The sequence below is a fragment of the Pangasianodon hypophthalmus genome, chromosome 17 (genome assembly GCF_027358585.1).
Source record: "Pangasianodon hypophthalmus isolate fPanHyp1 chromosome 17, fPanHyp1.pri, whole genome shotgun sequence".
In the NCBI taxonomy this organism is placed as follows: domain Eukaryota; kingdom Metazoa; phylum Chordata; class Actinopteri; order Siluriformes; family Pangasiidae; genus Pangasianodon; species Pangasianodon hypophthalmus.
The window spans coordinates 9,415,860-9,434,996 of record NC_069726.1 but is presented as its reverse complement, the minus strand read 5'-3'; the positions used below and the strand labels follow the sequence as shown (position 1 = coordinate 9,434,996).

Sequence of the window (19,137 nt, the reverse complement as noted above, 5' to 3'; positions counted from 1 at the left end):
CAGCTAGCCAGAGATGTGCAGGTGCTTCACACCCTTAAAGTTAAGTTTTGACAATATGTCCAATGCACCCACATGTATATGTGGGTATGTCTCATCAACCACATCCCAAAAGACATCAGAAGCCCTACCATGATAGCACTAGTGATATTGAAGACAACAGTGAAGAGTACACTGTGGGAAAAATTCTCATTGTGAAATATTATATATAACAATAAGCCATTTGTTGGCCAGATCACCATGCTGATAACATTAAAGTGAACACAGCGGTTTAAAATGGAAACAGAAACATATTCAAGTAACCACATAAGCCAGACTGCATTTTCTACTGCATATCTGAGCCAAAGCCCCACCAGTGTGCTCTGCAGCTCACCAAAAATGACTGGCTACTGTTCAATGAGGTCTGGAAAATGTGTATATGATCACTGTAAATGTGAATGAATAAATGAAAAAAATATAGATAATTCTAGAAGTTTTCCATCTCTACTGATTGTTAAATCTCTATCCATTGTTCATGTTATGATGTGATATGACGTTATGCTGGCTGTCAGCCTATTAATTTGTACTCTTTTTGTAGCACTATTGGTTCTGATGTTCAGAATGTGTCTACTTTGAACTCAGAGAGTTTCAAAGACTACAGTGAAGTAATAAAAGGTTTTACATAAAACTTTATTTTTATGGTTTCCACTGGTGTGACATAATGTCCTGTGCTATGACAAAGAGGAAAGGGGAAAAAAAGCTATTCTGATGCATAAATTCCAGAGAAATATGATTAATAGAAGATGAGTAATATCATCATTAAACAGTAGTACAGATAGTTTTAGTTCCATCCTGTTTGATATTATTATAATGAATATAACCAAAATTTTATTAAAAATGCCCAATGTGTACATCATTTAGTAGCAGAATGACATATTTTAAATGAAAAAATAATTTATGGTGTGCATTGATGTGACAACGTTCTGTGGTGTGACAAAGAGAAAAGTAAGGGAAAAAGGTATTCTGATGCATAAATTCCAGAGAAATATGATGAATTGTAGAGGAGTAATATCATCATTACACACTACTAAAGATTTTAGTTGCATCATGTTTGATACTATTATAATGAATAGAAACAAAATTTTTATAAAAGACCCAATATGTACATCAAGTAGTAGCAGAATTATAAATTCAAAGGGGTTAAAGTTGCTTATGATATACAAGTTGTCCTAAAAGTCAGGAACCAATGGAAATACAGTAAATGTATACAAAATTATATATATAGTTTTATTATTATTTTTTTTTTGTTCATGAATTTGGACACCCTGAATAATGAGGGCAAATTGATAATATTTAAGCATATTTTTCTTCTTTGTCTGACAAGCCCTTAAGAGAATTATCATTACAAATCAAGTCACACCAGAGTACAATTTTTTGGACTATCCATTTGCTGATACAGACGCAGTGCAAAGAACGCATTCTTGGATTGATTAGAACAAGTTGGTGAGAGAAATGTTTTCCAAATTCCACAAACAAATGTGGTGTCCCATAAATAAATGCAGCAAGCCTAAAAGATCATTTTTGGTTTATGGATATGTTTGGTTGTAGATATTATGAGTAAAGCAAGCATAAATTTGTTTTTCTCTTCATGACTGTGCAGTCTCTTATTCAGTTTGCTTTTCTCTCTAACTGGTTGCTACGCGGTCACAGAAGCATGACCCTGAAAACCTGAATTCCTCTCCTTATATTAGTGTCTATAGTGCATCACTTATTTCATAGTAGCAACAATGCACTACACTTATTAATACATCAAGAATGTCAGGATAAATTTTAACACTTTAATAAACAAAGTTTTGCTCATATTCACAGCAAGAACGTAGGTATTTAACTAATCTTTGTAAAGGTGTTAGAAACAAAACAAGGTTTAAAAAAAAAAAAAAAAAAAAAACGCTTGCATTGTGGGTAATTAAATGGACATTAAAAATCATAAAGGTTATGGCTTAAACAAGAGATCATCATGGAATGACTGAATATGAATAGTAAAAGAAAATCCCAGTGTTTCTCAATAAGAAGTACTTGAGTTCAGCAGTGCAATTATGTACAACTTACTGAGTTTCTGTATTCTGTGAGCAATGATATTATGATATTTGAGCAATGATATTATGATATTATATATCATATATTATCTTATATACACTATATTACCAAAAGTATTCGGTCACCCATCCAAATGATCAGAATCAGGTGTCCTAATCACTTGGCCTGGCCACAGGTGTATAAAATCAAGCACTTAGGCATGCAGACTGTTTTTACAAACATTTGTGAAAGAATGGGCCGCTCTCAGGAGCTCAGTGAATTCCAGCGTGGAACTGTCATAGGATGCCACCTGTGCAACAAATCCAGTCGTGAAATTTCCTCGCTCCTAAATATTCCACAGTCAACTGTCAGCTTTATCATAACAAAATGGAAGAGTTTTGGAACAACAGCAACTCAGCCACGAAGTGGTAGGCCACGTAAACTGACGGAGAGGGGTCAGCGGATGCTGAAGCACATAGTGCAAAGAGGTCGTCGACTTTCTTCACAGTCAATTGCTACAGAGCTTCAAACTTCATGTGACCTTCAGATTAGCCCAAGTACAGTACGCAGAGAGCTTCAAGGAATGGGTTTCCATGGCCGAGCAGCTGCATCCAAGCCACACACCACCAAGTGCAATGCAAAGCGTCGGATGCAGTGGTGTAAAGCACGCTGCCACTGGACTCTAGAGCAGTGGAGACGCGTTCTCTGGAGTGATAAATCACGCGTTTCCATCTGGCAATCTGATGGACGAGTCTGGGTTTGGAGGTTGCCAGGAGAACGGTACATTTCGGACTGCATTGTGCCGAATGTGAAATTTGGTGGAGGAAGAATTATGGTGTGGGGTTGTTTTTCAGGAGTTGGGCTTGGCCCCTTAGTTCCAGTGAAAGGAACTTTGAATGCTTCAGGATACCAAAACATTTTGGACAATTCCATGCTCCCAACCTTGTGGGAACAGTTTGGAGCGGGCCCCTTCCTCTTCCAACATGACTGTGCACCAGTGCACAAAGCAAGGTCCATAAAGACATGGATGACAGAGTCTGGTGTGGATGAACTTGACTGGCCTGCACAGAGTCCTGACCTGAACCTGATAGACCACCTTTGGGATGAATTAGAGCGGAGACTGAGAGCCAGGCCTTCTCGACCAACATCAGTGTGTGACCTCACCAATGCGCTTTTGGAAGAATGGTCAAAAATTCCTATAAACACACTCCTCAACCTTGTGGACAGCCTTCCCAGAAGAGTTGAAGCCGTAATAGCTGCAAAAGGTGGACCGACATCATATTGAACCCTATGGGTTAGGAATGGGATGGCACTTAAGTTCATATGTGAGTCAAGGCAGGTGACCGAATACTTTTGGTAATATAGTGTATATATACATATATATATTATATTCATATATCTTATGATATTCTTGTGTAATTACATCAGTGATAAAGGGAACCTGAAGTCACAAAATGTCTTCTTTAATAGATGTGGCTTTAACAGGGAGCTTTTCATCAAACGTTCTCTGTGGCTGAGTCTTTACATTTTACCAGCTGCTCCATCCGAGCTTTTTGGAATGGCATCATGCACTCTCTGAACTCCTGAACCTGTTTCTTGCATTTCCTCCAGTCTTCATGCTCTGCCATGCACTCCTGAATTGCATAATGTAGTGCAGAACAGCCTGTCCTAGAGATCAGCTGATCTACCGGATCATCTTCCTCCTTGGGTCCGCTCCTGTCATGGGGCAAAGGTGAAGAATGGGATGCCATTCTGCTCTAAATCTGGGTTGGAAATAGCAGAGCAATATGTTACCATAATAAGCAGGCAAAAAGATTCATTTTAAAACTGATATGGCTAGCTGTGGCAATTAAAGCATTTAAGAGTTCTAGCATTTAGAATTTTTTGCAATAATGAGCCAAATGGATCTAGCTCTCAACTCTGCTCTAATAGTACAACTTTTTAATTCCCATGTAACCCATCTACCAGCACAAATCAGCTAGAACATAGCCTTAAGGATTTCAAATAGGTGACACACCAAGCAGATAAAATTCTGCTATATGCATGTTAAGATATGTAGAGAGTACCTTGTGCCACATTAAAATCCAATCTTTACGGTAGAAATGTGAATTGTAATACGCACAATACTTTTCAGTAGTGACATGTGGAAAAGGTTCCACAAAAATAATAAAAAAATAAATAATAAAAAACCCTCACTTACATTTTGCCTTAATGTCATACCAAGAAACATTACATGTATAAATTGTATTTTCCACTGAAAATCACAGAGCCCTGGAGAGGCCAAGAATTTTTTTTTTTTTTAATTCATTAACACAATGTACTACACTCACACACAATTTAGTTTACTGCGGCCACAAGAAAAAAAGATTGTGTCAGAGTCATGATGTTTATGCACCATTTATTTTATTCATGTTCTCAATGTGACCATTACTCAAGTCAGGTTTACACTGTAAGATTTTCAGCCTTATGTTGCTGTCGCAGGCAAATATGGCACATATTTGGCACATATAATTCTTTGGTGGTGAGCTAAGATTGGCTTAGTATGCATAATTTGACATGTTCATCTGCCGACTTAGTGCTATTACAACCAAAGACAGGCAAAACGTTTAGGCAGTGTCTCAGAGTGTGACCACTGCTACGACACCAATAGGAGTTACAGAATTATGTAAAATTCATGGCTACAAATGGTACCCCAAATGGTATGGTAGTGGCAATGCCGAAACATACAGTCAGGTCCATAAATTTTGGGACAGTGACACAGTTTTGGTAATTTTGCCTCTGTACACCACCACTGTGGATTTGAAATGAAGCAGTCAAGATGTGACTGAAGTGTAGACTTTCAGCTTTAATTCAAGGGGTTTAACAAAAATACTGCATTAACCGTTTAGGAATTACAGCCATTTTTTACAGAGTTCCTCCATTTTCACAGGCTCAAAAGTAATGGGACAACTGACTGATAAGCAGTTTCATGGCCAGCTGTGGCCTGTTTCCTCCTTATATCATGATAAATTAAGGAGATAAAACGTCTGGAGCTGATTCCAAGTGTTGAATTTGCATTTGGTAGCTGTCCATGGGAACTCTCAATATGCCGTCCAAAGAGGTGTTGATGCAAGTGAAGGAGGCCATCAGTAGGCTGAAAAACCAAAACAGACCTATCAGAGAGATAGCAGAAACTTTAGAAGGGCCAAATCAACAATTTGGTACATTCTTAAAAAGAAGGAATGCACTGGCGAGCTCAGCAACACCAAAAGGCCTGGGAGACCACAGAAAACAACTAAAGTGGATGATTGCAGAATTCTTTTCTTATTGAAGAACAACCCCTTCACAACATCTAGCCAAGTCAGGAACACTTTGGAGGAGGTAGGCCTATCATTGTCAAAGTCTACAATCAAGAGCCACCTTCCTGAATGTAAATGCAGACGGTTTACCTCAAGATGCAAACCGCTGGTAACACTCAAGAACACAAAGGCCAGATTAGATTTGCTAAAAAACCTCTAAAAAAAGCCTGACCAGTTCTGATGCAATATTAACTTGAACCAGAATGATGGGAAGAGAAAAGTATGGCGAAAGAAAGGAACAGCTCATGATCCAAAGTATATCATATCATGTGTCAAACATGGTGGAGGCAGTGTTATGGCATGGGCATGTATGACTGCCAATGGAACTGGGTCACTGGGGTTTATTGATAATGTGACTGTTGATAGAAGTAGCAGGATGAATTCTGAAGTGTACAGAGCTATACTTTCTGCTCAGATTCAGTCAAATGCTGCAAAACTGATAGGACAGCGCTTCACAGTACAGATGGATAACAATCCAAAACATACTGTGAAAGCAGCCCAAGAGCTTGGAAATTAAATGTTCTTAAATGGCCGAGTCAGTCACCTGACCTCAACCCAACTGAGCTGCTTTTCACTTACTGAAGACAAATCTGAAGGCAGAATGACCCACAAACAAGCAGCAACTGAAGATGGCTGCAGTAAAGACCTGGCAAATCATCTCAAGGGAGGAAACTCAGCATTTGGTGATGTCCATGGGGTCCAGACTTCAGGTAGTCATTGACTGCAAAGGATTTACCTCCAAGTAATAAAAATAATCCTAATATTTATGATTATATTAGTTTGTCCCATTACTTTTGAGCCTGTGAAAATGGAGGAACTCTGTAAAAATGGCTGTAATTCCTAAACGGTTAATGCAGTATTTTTGTTAAACCCCTTGAATTAAAGCTGAAAGTCTACACTTCAGTCACATCTTGACTGCTTCATTTCAAATCCACTGTGGTGGTGTACAGAGGCAAAATTACCAAAACTGTGTCACTGTCCCAATATTTATGGACCTGACTGTAAATGAAAAAATGCTAATGGACAGAAAAAACATCCTTGTTACCTCATCTTTATCAGACTTACTCTGAACAATGCTTTTGTTTATGCAACCGCATTTTCTCCACAAGCCTGGATCCCACACTGGATGATGTAAGCAGAACATAGTAATTTTCATTAATTGTGGATATTGTTAGAAGATGTTCACTGTATAATGACAGGGAGAACACATTTTATAGCAGTCTCTTATAGAATTCAGCCAAATCCAGCAAGTATTAAAAGACTTCTGTAATCACACAGTATAAAAGCAGCTTTAGTCTAATGGATAACCTGACTAAGTAGTTATCTGCTGCATCTGGGTCTCTGTTATGGACAGAATTTTTTTTTTTTTTAAATTAAAGTACACATTTTAATTGGGATGTTTAGAGAGACATGCTGAAATGTCAACTGAATGTCAAATAATAAGAGTACAAGTCTAATATATTTAATGCATATTATACTGTTTAATTATATCATTCTTGCTGGTGCCTAGTTACATTAGTTACTAAGCTGGTTTTAGACTGTGCACTTACAGCAATTATTCAGTAATTGTGACACTGTAATAAATCCAATAAAATCTTGGCCAAATTCTATAACAGACAACATGTTGTCCGTGTCAGAATATATGGTGAGGATCCTCCAAAAATAGACCTGCAAGTAAAGAAAAATTTCTACAATTTATTTATGTTCAGGCTTGTGCACAGAGTGGGTTTGCATAAACAGAAACATTCTTCGTGAAGCTTAAGTAAAGGATTTTTTTCCCTGTTTCATTTACCTTTTACCATACCATTTGTAGCTGTCCCCGGAGTTTCACTTCATCCTATGCCTGTCTCCTATGCCTGCCTCCTTTTAGAGAACAGGCACACAATCAAAAAACTTCTGACACTGCCAGAACTTTGTTGTCGGCCAGTGTTGCCAAATTATAGACTGTTGCTACATTTGATGACTTTTTAGACACCTTTAGCTACTTTAATAAATAAATAAATAAATAAATAAATAAATAAATAATAAAAAAAAGACCCTATCGACAAATCTAGCCACTTTTTGAGCAGACGTTAAAGACTGTCCTGCACGGCTCTCCAGCTCACATCACAGCTGCTGGATATATGAGTCGAGAGTAAACTCACCACCAGTGTGTAAATTGTGACTGAGCCAATGTTCTCATCAACCTATCACTGATTACCATTGCTCCCAAAGGCCAATCACTGAGCACCTTTCTTTGTTTTAAACCTTGTTCTTGGTGATATTTACAATAACTAAAATGAGTTATTCCATCCTTAACCATGACTCATGACTACCACTGCTTGTTTTTGTCTGCGTTCCTGATAGTGTTTAAAGTATAGAATTACTATTATTAAAGTATAAAGTATAGTGTTTTTTTTTTTTAAATGTGTAAAAGGTTAGTTTGTGGTGTCATGTCCAAAGAGGACCGCTCTGTATAAATCATAGGATTTATAGGATTTAAATAAATCATAATGTATTATTTTCTATTCTGATAAAACTCTATTCTATCATTTTCTATTCTAAAAGTTTAAATAAAAAATTCCTTCTTCATATACCCTAATTTGTAATTTAATATGCAAATGATTAAGAATATGCAAATTAGGCTGTGGCGTCATCTGGCGGCTTTCTGAGCGTGCTTTAGCTACTTTCATCTGAAAACAGTTGGCAACGCTGTCGTCGGCTGTCTTTGATAGCAGCTGCACTAAATCAGTCACCTGAGCACGTCCCATTTCCCATTCTAATCCCGCCGATATCAAATCAGAACCAAAGAATTATATGTGTAATGTGGGTTTTTCGTCTGAAACAGCAAAAATCGTGCCGCAAATCGTACAGTGTAGAACTGGCTTAAAGGGTGACCACCTTAATATTAGCTAATCTAGATATCTAGCTCTTTAAATGCATTTTATTAAACCAAGAACTCGAAATACAAAATGGAGAGCACGCATTACGATTTCGTAACCTCGGTTATCTCGTTTCCATGTTAAATTAAACCCTGAGCACAGTTTATTGCATCGTGCACAGCAAATAATTAAGATCCTTTTCGTGGCCTCTCAGGGCCTTCGTAAAAAAAAATCTCTGAAAATGGCTAAACTGGCTATAGAAAAGGGTCTACAATGGTTTCACGGGGTCATTATAAAAAAAAGCCTAGCTACTATATGCCAGGGGCCAAAATTCAATTGCCTTCTTCGAACAGACTAGAAAACACCTTGTTCCACTTGCGCTTAAAGTGGGCCTGCATTTACGTCTGTAACCTTAACGAAACTTCGAACACTTTTTTCACCTATAATGTTTTTTCCCCACATAACACTACATATAAATATAAAAGAATACATGATTTTTATTCTGTGAATAAAATATAAATTCACATAAATAGTAATTTACCTCTGGTTCCAGATTTATCATAATACTTGCATCTGCTAAGGGGTACAATTTCGAGGTTGCACACGAACCTCATAAACGTCCCTGTGACAAGGCCATCCATTCTTGCGCATGCGCACATTTTGTTTTGCTTTACGACCGTGCCCGATCTACACCGTGTGTGCATGTCATTTCTTAAGTCTATTTGCGGCAGTACTTCTTTAACTTTGCTTCTAATAAGCTATTTATGTGATAGAGCTTTCTGAAGCAATGAGACTTTCGTCCCAAATGTATCGAAAAAATTCAATGTAGAAGCTTTACGACAGTCAGTGCACGCTAGTGGCATCTGGTGATCAAAATTACGAAGTGCAGCTCCAAGTGGCTCATACATATGGGCTGGTTTGAGTATTTCAGAAACTGCCATCACCTGGGATTTTCACACACAGCAGTCTAGAGTCTACACAGAATGATGCGAAAACAAAAACACTGAGTGAGCTATAGTTCTGTGGGTGGAAAGAGAGGTCAGAGGAAAATGGCCTGATTGCTTCGAGCTTCCAGGAAGGTTATAGTAACTTATATAATCACTTTTTATAAGCAGAAAATCTCAGGAGATGAGCAGTTTTTGAATTACTCATGCAAGCCCATCTGGCACCAACATCCATGCCACAGTTAAATAATCACAAATATTTAATGATTTGATTGATTTGATTGATTAACCAGGTTCTTGAGGCAAAGTCGTTAGGTATTAGGAGGTCTAATATATTATATGAATAACGTGTGTAGTGTGAAACATTGCATAATATACAATCGTTTATACACATGTAAAACCTGATAGTGCCTCCAGGTGGCTGATTTAAAATACAGCATCTTAACACACAATTCAAAATGGCCGGCATAGTAAAATTGGGTATCATTTGACGCAGTATGTTTCACTGTATCTAATGATACCACCTCTATGATTTTAGGACACATTATACATTAGTTATAAACAAAAATAAAATTTTTCATATCTTGTGACCAGTAGGTGCTGCTACACCGAAACTGCTCATATACCCTCAGGTCACGATTTTTATAAGACACACGAAGTTTGGTGTCAATACGCCAAAGCGTTGTGGAGATATAACCTCACGTTCATTTTGGTGTGCCCACCATCATATTCGTTGACACTTTACGTGAACGGTTTTGTCTATCAAAAATCTTTGAATAATATTTGGTCTTCATTGTCTGAAGATGATCTGAGCAAAATTTGGTGAAGTTCTGAAGAATGGCCTAGGAGCAGTTCGCAAAAGTAGGTTTTTCAAAATGAAATCGGAGATAAACGTTTTGTTTATCATCAAGGATTCCAATGATATAAGAGAGTTGAGTCTATGACAAGAGGTTCAAAAGTTACAGCCATTTTTATACATTTTTTTGTTTTGATCACTGTAGCGCCACTGTGTGGCTGATCAGGGCGAGACTTTGCACCGTTGTAGACCGGTGGAGTACTATCATCCCTCAAAGTTTCAAGTCTCTAGGCCTTATGGTTTGGTCTGCAGTTTTAGGGCAAAAAACATATATATAAATCCCTACAAAGACTGTAGCGTTTCAGCGCTTCATGCTTGTACCTCTAAATATAGCTGCAAGCAGCATTTACTGGGCCAAGCACACAAACAGCAAAGAAGTTGAACATACCATTGTGGTGGTGTTTTAGGCCGGTGGTTTAAAATCCATCAACAGAATTATTTATAATGTTATAAAATTGCTTTTTATCTCGTGAGCACTACAGGGTGCTGTTCCGAAACTGTACTGGCAGCCTCAAGTCATGATGGCTATGACACATACTAAGTTTGGTCTGAATATGCTAAGGTGTTACAGAGATATAGCCTCACGTCCATTTTCCTCATTGTCATTGTTCACGGGGTAATCGTGAACGGTTTTTATCCAGAGATAAAAACTCTGTGAGGTAGAGAAGCACTTTTACAGATACTATCTTGCAACTTGCTTATCATATCTCTGCAAATTCATGCTGCTCCCGCACAGAATCCTTGGATGGACGTAGAACAAACAGAATACCAGGAAATATCTTTTAAAGATTTACCCTTGCTTAGCACTTTAACTGAAAAACATAACTGCTTCAAAAATACAGCCATCGCTACAACTCTGACAGCTTGGTGGAAAGTAAATGAATTTATGATTTCACTCTTGTGCCCAATGCATACATAGCGATTTGGAACAACCCAGACTTTATAAGCAAAAAAACTCAAATGAAAGGAATAGAATGGAAAGAAAAAGGCATCGCACATCTATAACACCTGTTTAAAAATAACAAATTACCTTTGTAAAAATTGATCCAAAAATTCAGAATCACAAACAGACACTATTTATAGTACATTCATATAAAATGTACTCAAAGTAAAAATTAACATATCAGATAATCATTTACAACCCTCATCACTGATAGGCAATATCAGTAAAATTGCAAATACACCAAATATTCTTTCTAAGTTATATAACATCTTGTCCTTCAATGACACAATTATGTTGGTTCCAATTAACAAGTGGGAAAGAGACCTTAATAGACAAACTGACAATTTTTTTTTTTGACTCACATATGCAAATCCACTTTTAACATGACTAAACTTGGATTTGAAATAAAACAATCAAGATGTGATCAAAGTGTAGACTTTCAGCTTTATTTTAAGAGGTTCCACAAAAATATGGCATTTACCATTTAGGAATTACAGCCATTATAAGCAAGTACCTCCATTTTCAGGGGCTCAGAGGTATTTGGACAAAGTGACATAATTGTAAATATAAACATAATTTTAATACTTGGATGAAAATCCTTTGCAGTCAATGACTGCCTGAAGTCTGGAGCCCATGTTCTCAAAACTCAAATGCTGAGTTTCCTCCATGGAGATGCTTTGCCAGGTCTTCACTGCAGCCACCTTCAGTTGCTGCTTGTTTGTGGGTCTTTCTGCCTCCAGGCTTGTCCTCAGTAAGTGAAAAGCATGCTCTATTGGGTTGAGATCAGGCGACTGACTTGGCCATTGATGAATATTCCATTTCTTTGCCGTCAAAAAGTCTTGAGTTGCTTTCGCAGTATGTTTAGGGTCATTATCCACCTGCACTGTGACCACACTGTGTGTGTTTTGTAGCATTTGGCTGAATGTGAGCAGAGAGTATAGCCCTATACATCTCAGAATTCATCTTGCTACTTCTGTCAGCAGTCACATCATCAGCCTAATGATGGCCTCCTTCACTTGCATTGAGATCTCCTTGGACTTCATATTGGTAGCTCCATTCGAACAGCTGCCAAATGCCAACTCAATACCTGATATTAACTCCAGACCTTTTATCTGCTTCATTTGTCTTGCAGTAATGAGGGAATGGACCGCACCTGGTCAATTAACTTCTTGTCAGTCAATTGCCGAAATACCTCTGAGCCCCTGAAAACAGAAGTACTTTGCTTAAAATGGCTGTAATTCCTAAATGGTAAATACCATATTTTTGTGGAACCTCTTAAAATAAAGCTAAATAAAGTCTACACTTCGATCACATGTTGATTGTTTTATTTCAAATCCATTGTGGTGGTGTATAAGGGCAAAATCACATAAACTCTATCATTGTCCAAATACTTCTGGACCTAACTGTAAATCAACATCTTTAACATAAACCACTATCAGTCATCTGACATCTAGGGACTCTTTCTCAAAGAAAACACTCTTCTCCACTGCAAATCTACTCCATCCAAGATAACTACTGTAGCTAGCTAATGCACTTAATTTAAAATCAATTAGTTAAGAACAAGCCTAGTGGCCTAATTGCATGAACACATGCAATTTTTTTAATCGCCACTGTTTAAACTGGGAAACAAACACAGCTAAATAAAATCTTCATTGATGCTCCTGAATAATAATAAAGACCAAATCACAAAACCGCAATTTTTATACACTGTGCACTTTATTTAAAATCATAATCTACAAAGATGTAATGAGTGTGCAACCTACAGCTTCATAGCTAACTGTTATGCTATCAAACTCATTTTAAATCAACATGTAGAAACAAAATAAACACAAATCTACCAGTTATTCACTATCCTACTGTGAATAACACATTTTTAGGTGAATGGATTTAAAGTTACAACTGGGGGATTTAGTAGAATTGGCACAATTTTTCATAGTTTTTAACTTAATTGGATGCTAAGCTGAAATGTAATTAAGGTGCACAGGAGTCCATTCAATTTACATACTACATACAGTCATTGCCTGGATGAGAGAAAAAGAGACCTTTGAGATTTGTAATGAGTACTTTGAAGGTCAAAATAAATAATGTAAGAACTAAAAAGTATGTTTTTTTTTAACGAGTGCAACTTTGAGCTGTTGATGGCTCTAGAGGGTTTGATGTAGCAACTCCAACTTTGCTGTGGTGACATTTCAGACTGTAAAAGTATTCAGTTTCTAAAACACTCAAGTAAATTATAAATATCTCAAAATAATACTTTAATATATTTTTTAAAAAGTACAATTACTCAAATATTTTCCACCCCTACCTAAGCAGAAACACGTGTAAAAAGGGAGAAAAGAAAGGCAAAGACGGTTGTATGAAAATTGTATTTATTAAAAATACTGCATCATATGCCACTTTGTAACTTTGGTGCAAGGTCTTGTTTTGTGTGCAGATACACACAAGAAAGTATCCAGGTAATCCTCAGGGGGGGGGGGTGATATAGAATTATTACAGTTAAGATACGCTTAATAATAATTAATCAAACATAACCACTCCAGATCCTCCCATCGGCTAAAGAGCCTGCTGCAGCAGTTATTCATGCCTGTCCTACTTAGAAACACTGGTTAACCATCCGAATGCAATCTTTACAAAGTGTGTATAAAAGCAGTCCTTTCTGTTGATTAGACTTCATTGAAAATGTTCACATTAAAATATCAATTATGTCACCAGCTTAAATATTACGTTGTTAAAACAGAGGAGTCACTGAGCATCACATTGTGCTACACAGGCAGGCCTCCATAGCCTGAAGCTCCTGCAGTTCCTTGCAGTGAGGGTCGCAGTGGAGGGAGAGCAGGCGTTGGGCTAAAGGTATTACTGAAAGAGCAGACGACCCATCTCCTCTGCAAGATTGAAAGCAGTTATTAATATAAGTTTTGTTTATCAACAAGATGACAGCACCTTCATAAAAATTAATAAAACTTTCAGTGAGTGGTATATTGATGCAAAGTCTGGAGCCTATTCCTGCATGGAGCTTGAAAGTTGACAAAAGTATTTGAATATGAATTTTGTATATTTGAATAATAATACACACCTCACTAAATAAAATTAATTTTTCTTCTGTGTTAAAATGTCAGATTTTTAAAAATCAGAACCCTGAAAAGTAATCTCTAAAAACAGATTTTATTTAAATTAGATAAAAGGTGAATCATCCTGGATTCCCACGGAAAAGTAAATGTTTTCAGAGCGGTTGAAATCACAATTTAGCTAACAACAGTTGTCTGCCCTACTTGCTTTTTGTTACAGCATACTGCTAGTAGCTCTTGGCTCCTCCCATAGTGACGTAAACTGGCTGCCGAAAGTGGCTTTTGTGACATTGGCGATATAGGCAATATACAAAATATCTATCAATAGACATTTTCTATTGTCCTACGATATGTATCGCCATATAGCACATCCCTAATAGCAGCCCAAACAATGCTTCGTAAGCTTTTTATGAAATTTGGTACAGTGATAGGAGACAGTGTTTGCTACCTACACAGAAATTCTGGTGTATGTCCCATAGGTGTTCTAGCAACACAAACAGGGCAAATTTGGACATATGTTTTCAATAATTACTCTGTACAAATGTGATTTCTCTGACTCCCACTGTCCTCTGATTATTTGGGTCATGCCAAGTTCACTAGAGACCATGACGTTAAAATTGTGCCATTTTTGACAGTAAAATTTTCTGCCATTTTATGTTTTTTCAAGACCTTTTTTTGCTTCTTGTCCTACAAATTTCATCATCAAATTTGAATCACAGTATTGTGAGACCAACTCAAACAAAATGTTACTCAGATTTTTTTTTTTTAATATGCAGGACAGTATCGTCCAAAATGTGCAAAATGAATTTGATGGCAAAGCTGCCAAAGAGAAAGTGAGCTATCAAATTTATTATATCTCCTTGGGGAAAAAGCACTGATGGTCCCAGTGGCTTTTGCTCTTCCTCTGTCAATTGTCCTCACCCTGGCAAATTTTCTAAAAACTATTCCAGACTTGCAGTTTCTCCACTTGTTTGAGCAGAAAATATGAACCATTTTATGTGGTATATTTTACTCCTTAAAAGGAATGACTTTGTAGAGGTACAAAAGTTTTACAGCCACACTTTAACTCACAGCCATTAGAAATTGGTGTTGATCATCCAAATTAAAAATGGAAATTTAAGCTTGTGTCTCACCCATTGAAATATAGCTGGGCAAGTTTAAACTGCTGTCTCCCGAGCTCCACACTGTCCTTTCCATACTGGTAACAAACAGCAGCAATACTACGTTTTAAATGTGATGCAGCCTGCCTCCAAAGCCCTGCAGAGTACAATAACAGTTGATATTCCTGTGTTTATTACAGTTCTGTATCATTATGCCTCATTATTATTAGACGTACAGATGCTAAAGGTTATTTAAAGAATAAAAAATACACCATATGCTGTTCTCACCCATGGTAGCATATGCTCGTGCCATTGCATCAGCTAGTTCGCCCTGCAGAGGGTGCATCTTCATTAAGATACTGTCTGCCAGATTGGCTGCTTTCTGCAAGATACTTAGGGCACCATCTCAGCCAGAGAAAAACAAACATTACATTAATATAGGTATTTCTATATCTTCAGGCATTCATCTTAAAAATGACTTTTCTTTATGCACACAATCATTCCAAAATAACTAATTAATTTAAAAATAAGGGTTTGCTTATGCCGACCCCTTGTGCTGATGAAAAGACTACTTGTGCACATGAAAAGTTCAATGCACTCATTGTCTCACTTATTTGGTTGTTCTCCATGAGTTCTAAAGCTTGCTCCAAGTGGTGCTGTAGTATTTGCATTCTTCTCTGCAGCTCTGTATTTAAGATGTGGTGATTACAGGACAACTCTGAACATACATGCACATCCACACTCATCTGAAAAGACAAGCAAAGTCTTAAATAATCCTCTGAAATCCACATGAGGGATAGACATACATTCACCATCCACTTTATTAGGAACACTTGTACACCTGCATATTATGCAGTTATCGAACCGGCCAATCATGTGGCAGCAGCGCAATGCAAAAAATCATGCAGATACAGGTCGAGAACTTTAGGTAATGTTCACTTTAATCATTAGAATGAAGAAAAAGTATGATCGCTGTGACTTTGTTCATGGCATGGTTGTTGGCACCAGATGGGCTGGTTTGAGTATTTCAGAAACTGCTGATGTCCTGGGAATTTCACACACAACAGTCTCTAAAGTTTATACAGAATGGTGCAATAAACAAAAAACACTGAATGAGCAACAGTTCTGTGGATGGAAACGTCTTGATGATAAGAGAGGTCAGAAGAACACGGCCAGATTGGTTTGAGCTGCCAGGAAGCATATACTAACTCAAACAATTGTGGTGAGCAGAAAAGCATCTTAGCATGCACAAAACATCGACCTTGAGGTAGATGGGCTATAACAGAAGACCACATCAGGTTCCACTCCTGTCAGCCAAGAACAGGAATCTGAGGCTGTCATGGGTACAGATTCATCAAAACTGGACAGTTGAAGATTAGAAATTTTTTTTTTTTTTTTTAAATTACCTTTTTTTCAGTCTTCAATTGTCCAGTTTCAGTGGGTCGGTGCCTCAGATTTCTGTTCTTGGATGACAGAAGTGGAACCTGATGTGGTCTTCTGTTGTAGCCCATCTACCTCAATGTTTGCTGTGTTGTGCTTTCTGAGATGCTTTTCTGCTCAGTTATTTGAGTCATTATAGACTTCCTGTCAGCTCAAACCAGTCTGGTCATTCTCCTCTGATCTCTCTCATCAAGGTGTTTCAGCCTGCAGACCTGAGAGACTGGTGTGTGTGAAAATCCCAGGAGATCAGCTGTATCTGAAATACTCACCCTAGCCTATCTGGCACCAACAACCATGCCAAGGTTAAAGTCACAGAGATCACATTCTTCCTCATTCCAATGTTTCATGTGAACATTAACTGAGGCTTTTGACCTGTATCTGAATTATTTTATGCATTGTGCTGCCACATGATTGGCTGATTGGATAACTGCATAAATGTGCAGGTATACAGGTGTTCCTATTAAAGTGACTGGTGAGTCATAAATTTACTGCCTTGAATAAGTTATTTCACACAGCAGATGTTTACATATAGTCCACAAAACAAATTAATAACTGAATTTACACAAATTAACCAGTTCAAAGATTTAAATACGCTTCGTTCTTAATACTGTATGTTGTTACCTGGATGATCAACGACAGTTTTTATATTTTGTGATAGCTGTTCCTGAGTCCTTTGTTTGTCCTGAGCAGTTAAACTGCCCACTGTTCTTAAGAAAAATCCTCCAGGTCTTGGACATTACTTGCTTTTCCAGCATCTTCTGCATATTTGACCCCTTTCCAACAGTGGCTATATGATGTTAAGATCCATCTTCTCACACTTAGGACAACTGAGGGACTCATACGCAACTATTACAAAAGGTTCAAACATTCACTGAGGCTCAGGATGGCAACACACTACATTAACAGCAGGCGGTGTAAAATGTTGAACAGGATGATTGGTGTAAATTGTTATTATTTTGTTTGAAGATCTTATTTTTTTCATTTAGTTCTGCCCTTCAGAAGCTACATGAAATATTTACATGTTTCCCAGAAGACAAAATAATAACAATTTACATTGTTATTTATTAATTAATTATGTAGAAGATGCTGGAAAACCAAATAATGTAAAAATGCAATTTTTATAATCCCTATGATTTTTTTTTTAACTTATTAAAATTTTGCAGATTCTGCAAGGTGTATGAAAACGTATGACCCCAACTGTATGTATCAATTTTAAATATCACCATTATTTTTTATGAATTATTCTAAAACAAATCTGAAGATTGAGGTTACTGTTATTATTATTGTTGTTATTATTATTGTTGTTATTATTATTATTATTATTATTATTATTATTATTATTATTATTATTATTATTATATATGCATCTCTTATTGCAAGAGTGTAGTGTGTTCATTCTCTGTAGAATCAGGGGGAACTTGCCATGTTACCTTAAGGAAGCTTCCACATTTTTCACACTTAAGACCATTAAAGCTTAATGGTAATGTGCTGCTTCTGTCAGCTAGCTCCAGCTTGCAAGCCTCACACTGACAGTGGAAGAAGTACTGCCTCAGCAACAGGCGCTGGCGCTTCTCAACATCCATTCTGCTACAGTGAGGACCTGGCAGTGGGGGTAAGATAATCAGCCTCAGACATTCTGGCCATGAATTACATTTACATAGATGTATGTATACTGAATGCCAAGCTGGCTGTCAGAATTGTGCCAGTTGGCAATCTGCACATCTATGCACCTGATGTGGGCTTACGTCTTTTGTTTGAACTGTCACTGTATATAATACAGGTAAGTGAGGTACGCCCCTTGCCTGCCTTCATGCTGTTTTTTGTCTGAGTATGTCCAGACTATGACATGCAAAATGTAGCAAAAGTAGTTAATGATAATACAGCAAGTGATCATGGAAATGTATCAAATAAGGGTTATTATTAACCCAGAACATTATTATTATTATTATTATTATTATTATTATTATTATTTTTATTATAAATACATAACCTTATGTACTATTACCCACATACATTCCCTAATCTGCTATTGGTTTTCCTGCTCCATAATCATCCACTTATTTATAATCATAAATTTATAAATTATAATGGCTTGTCACCCACTCTGTATTACCAGCCTCTCTGTAATCAACCAGTGTTTATATGTCAGCAAGATGTTTATATTTTTGGGCATCATCTAAAATTCCATCGGTTGCCCCATGAATGAGACCAGTGCTTGATTAGAATAGGCTGATGTGCAGTACTGTTTGCTAACCAGCTACCTTGACAAAGCCAGGACGACCAGACAGCTAAATCGCACTGGTGTAAATCAGTGATACAGTCATTACAGGCATCCAATAAGAGCGCAGCATTCTAATAGATTTATATGGGCTTGGCTGAGACAAGCTTCAGAACTGACCTCTATGGCAAGGAAATAGTCAGAAAATTTGTCTTTGAACTGCACTCTTTAGCAGATGCATTAGATGTTGATGTGAAATGTTATTAGAATCTTTAGAGAAGTGTCATCTGCCTATGATACTGACTTGCGCTGTTTTCACA

General features: G+C 37.2%; 2 protein-coding genes across 5 annotated transcripts in view; both read right to left on the bottom strand.

Moving 5' to 3' along the window:
- Window positions 1-647: 647 nt before the first annotated feature.
- LOC113534874 (cytochrome c oxidase assembly factor 4 homolog, mitochondrial) lies at window positions 648-9,072 on the bottom strand. 3 transcript variants are annotated; one of them, XM_053241506.1, is made up of 3 exons: window positions 8,793-9,072; window positions 6,456-6,512; window positions 648-3,815 (listed from the first exon to the last, which is right to left on the bottom strand). In XM_053241506.1, exon 3 carries the CDS (start codon window positions 3,801-3,803, stop codon window positions 3,549-3,551), a length of 255 nt encoding a protein of 84 aa, XP_053097481.1. In that variant the 5' UTR covers window positions 3,804-3,815; window positions 6,456-6,512; window positions 8,793-9,072; the 3' UTR covers window positions 648-3,548. The 3 variants fall into 3 exon arrangements, with proteins under 3 accessions (XP_053097481.1, XP_026783642.1, XP_053097482.1); XM_026927841.3 differs by lacking the exon at window positions 6,456-6,512 and having other exon boundaries at window positions 8,793-9,062; XM_053241507.1 differs by lacking the exons at window positions 6,456-6,512; window positions 8,793-9,072 and adding an exon at window positions 7,183-7,385.
- A 4,274-nt stretch (window positions 9,073-13,346) lies between these two features.
- The window catches only part of smyd4 (SET and MYND domain containing 4), a 36,606-nt gene continuing 30,815 nt past the window's right edge, over window positions 13,347-19,137 (bottom strand). For both annotated transcript variants that reach the window (XM_053241396.1, XM_026928171.3), the window contains 5 exons: window positions 18,030-18,199; window positions 15,770-15,905; window positions 15,448-15,564; window positions 15,193-15,316; window positions 13,347-13,876 (listed from right to left, as the gene is read on the bottom strand). In XM_053241396.1, coding sequence (XP_053097371.1) covers window positions 13,747-13,876; window positions 15,193-15,316; window positions 15,448-15,564; window positions 15,770-15,905; window positions 18,030-18,199 — 677 coding nt within the window. In that variant the 3' untranslated portion in view covers window positions 13,347-13,746. The remainder of the gene's footprint in view (window positions 13,877-15,192; window positions 15,317-15,447; window positions 15,565-15,769; window positions 15,906-18,029; window positions 18,200-19,137) is intronic.

Coding starts and splice junctions, on each gene's coding strand:
- LOC113534874 (XM_053241506.1), bottom strand. CDS start 3,803: ATGGCATCCCATTCTTCACCTTTGCCCCATGACAGGAGCGGACCCAAG.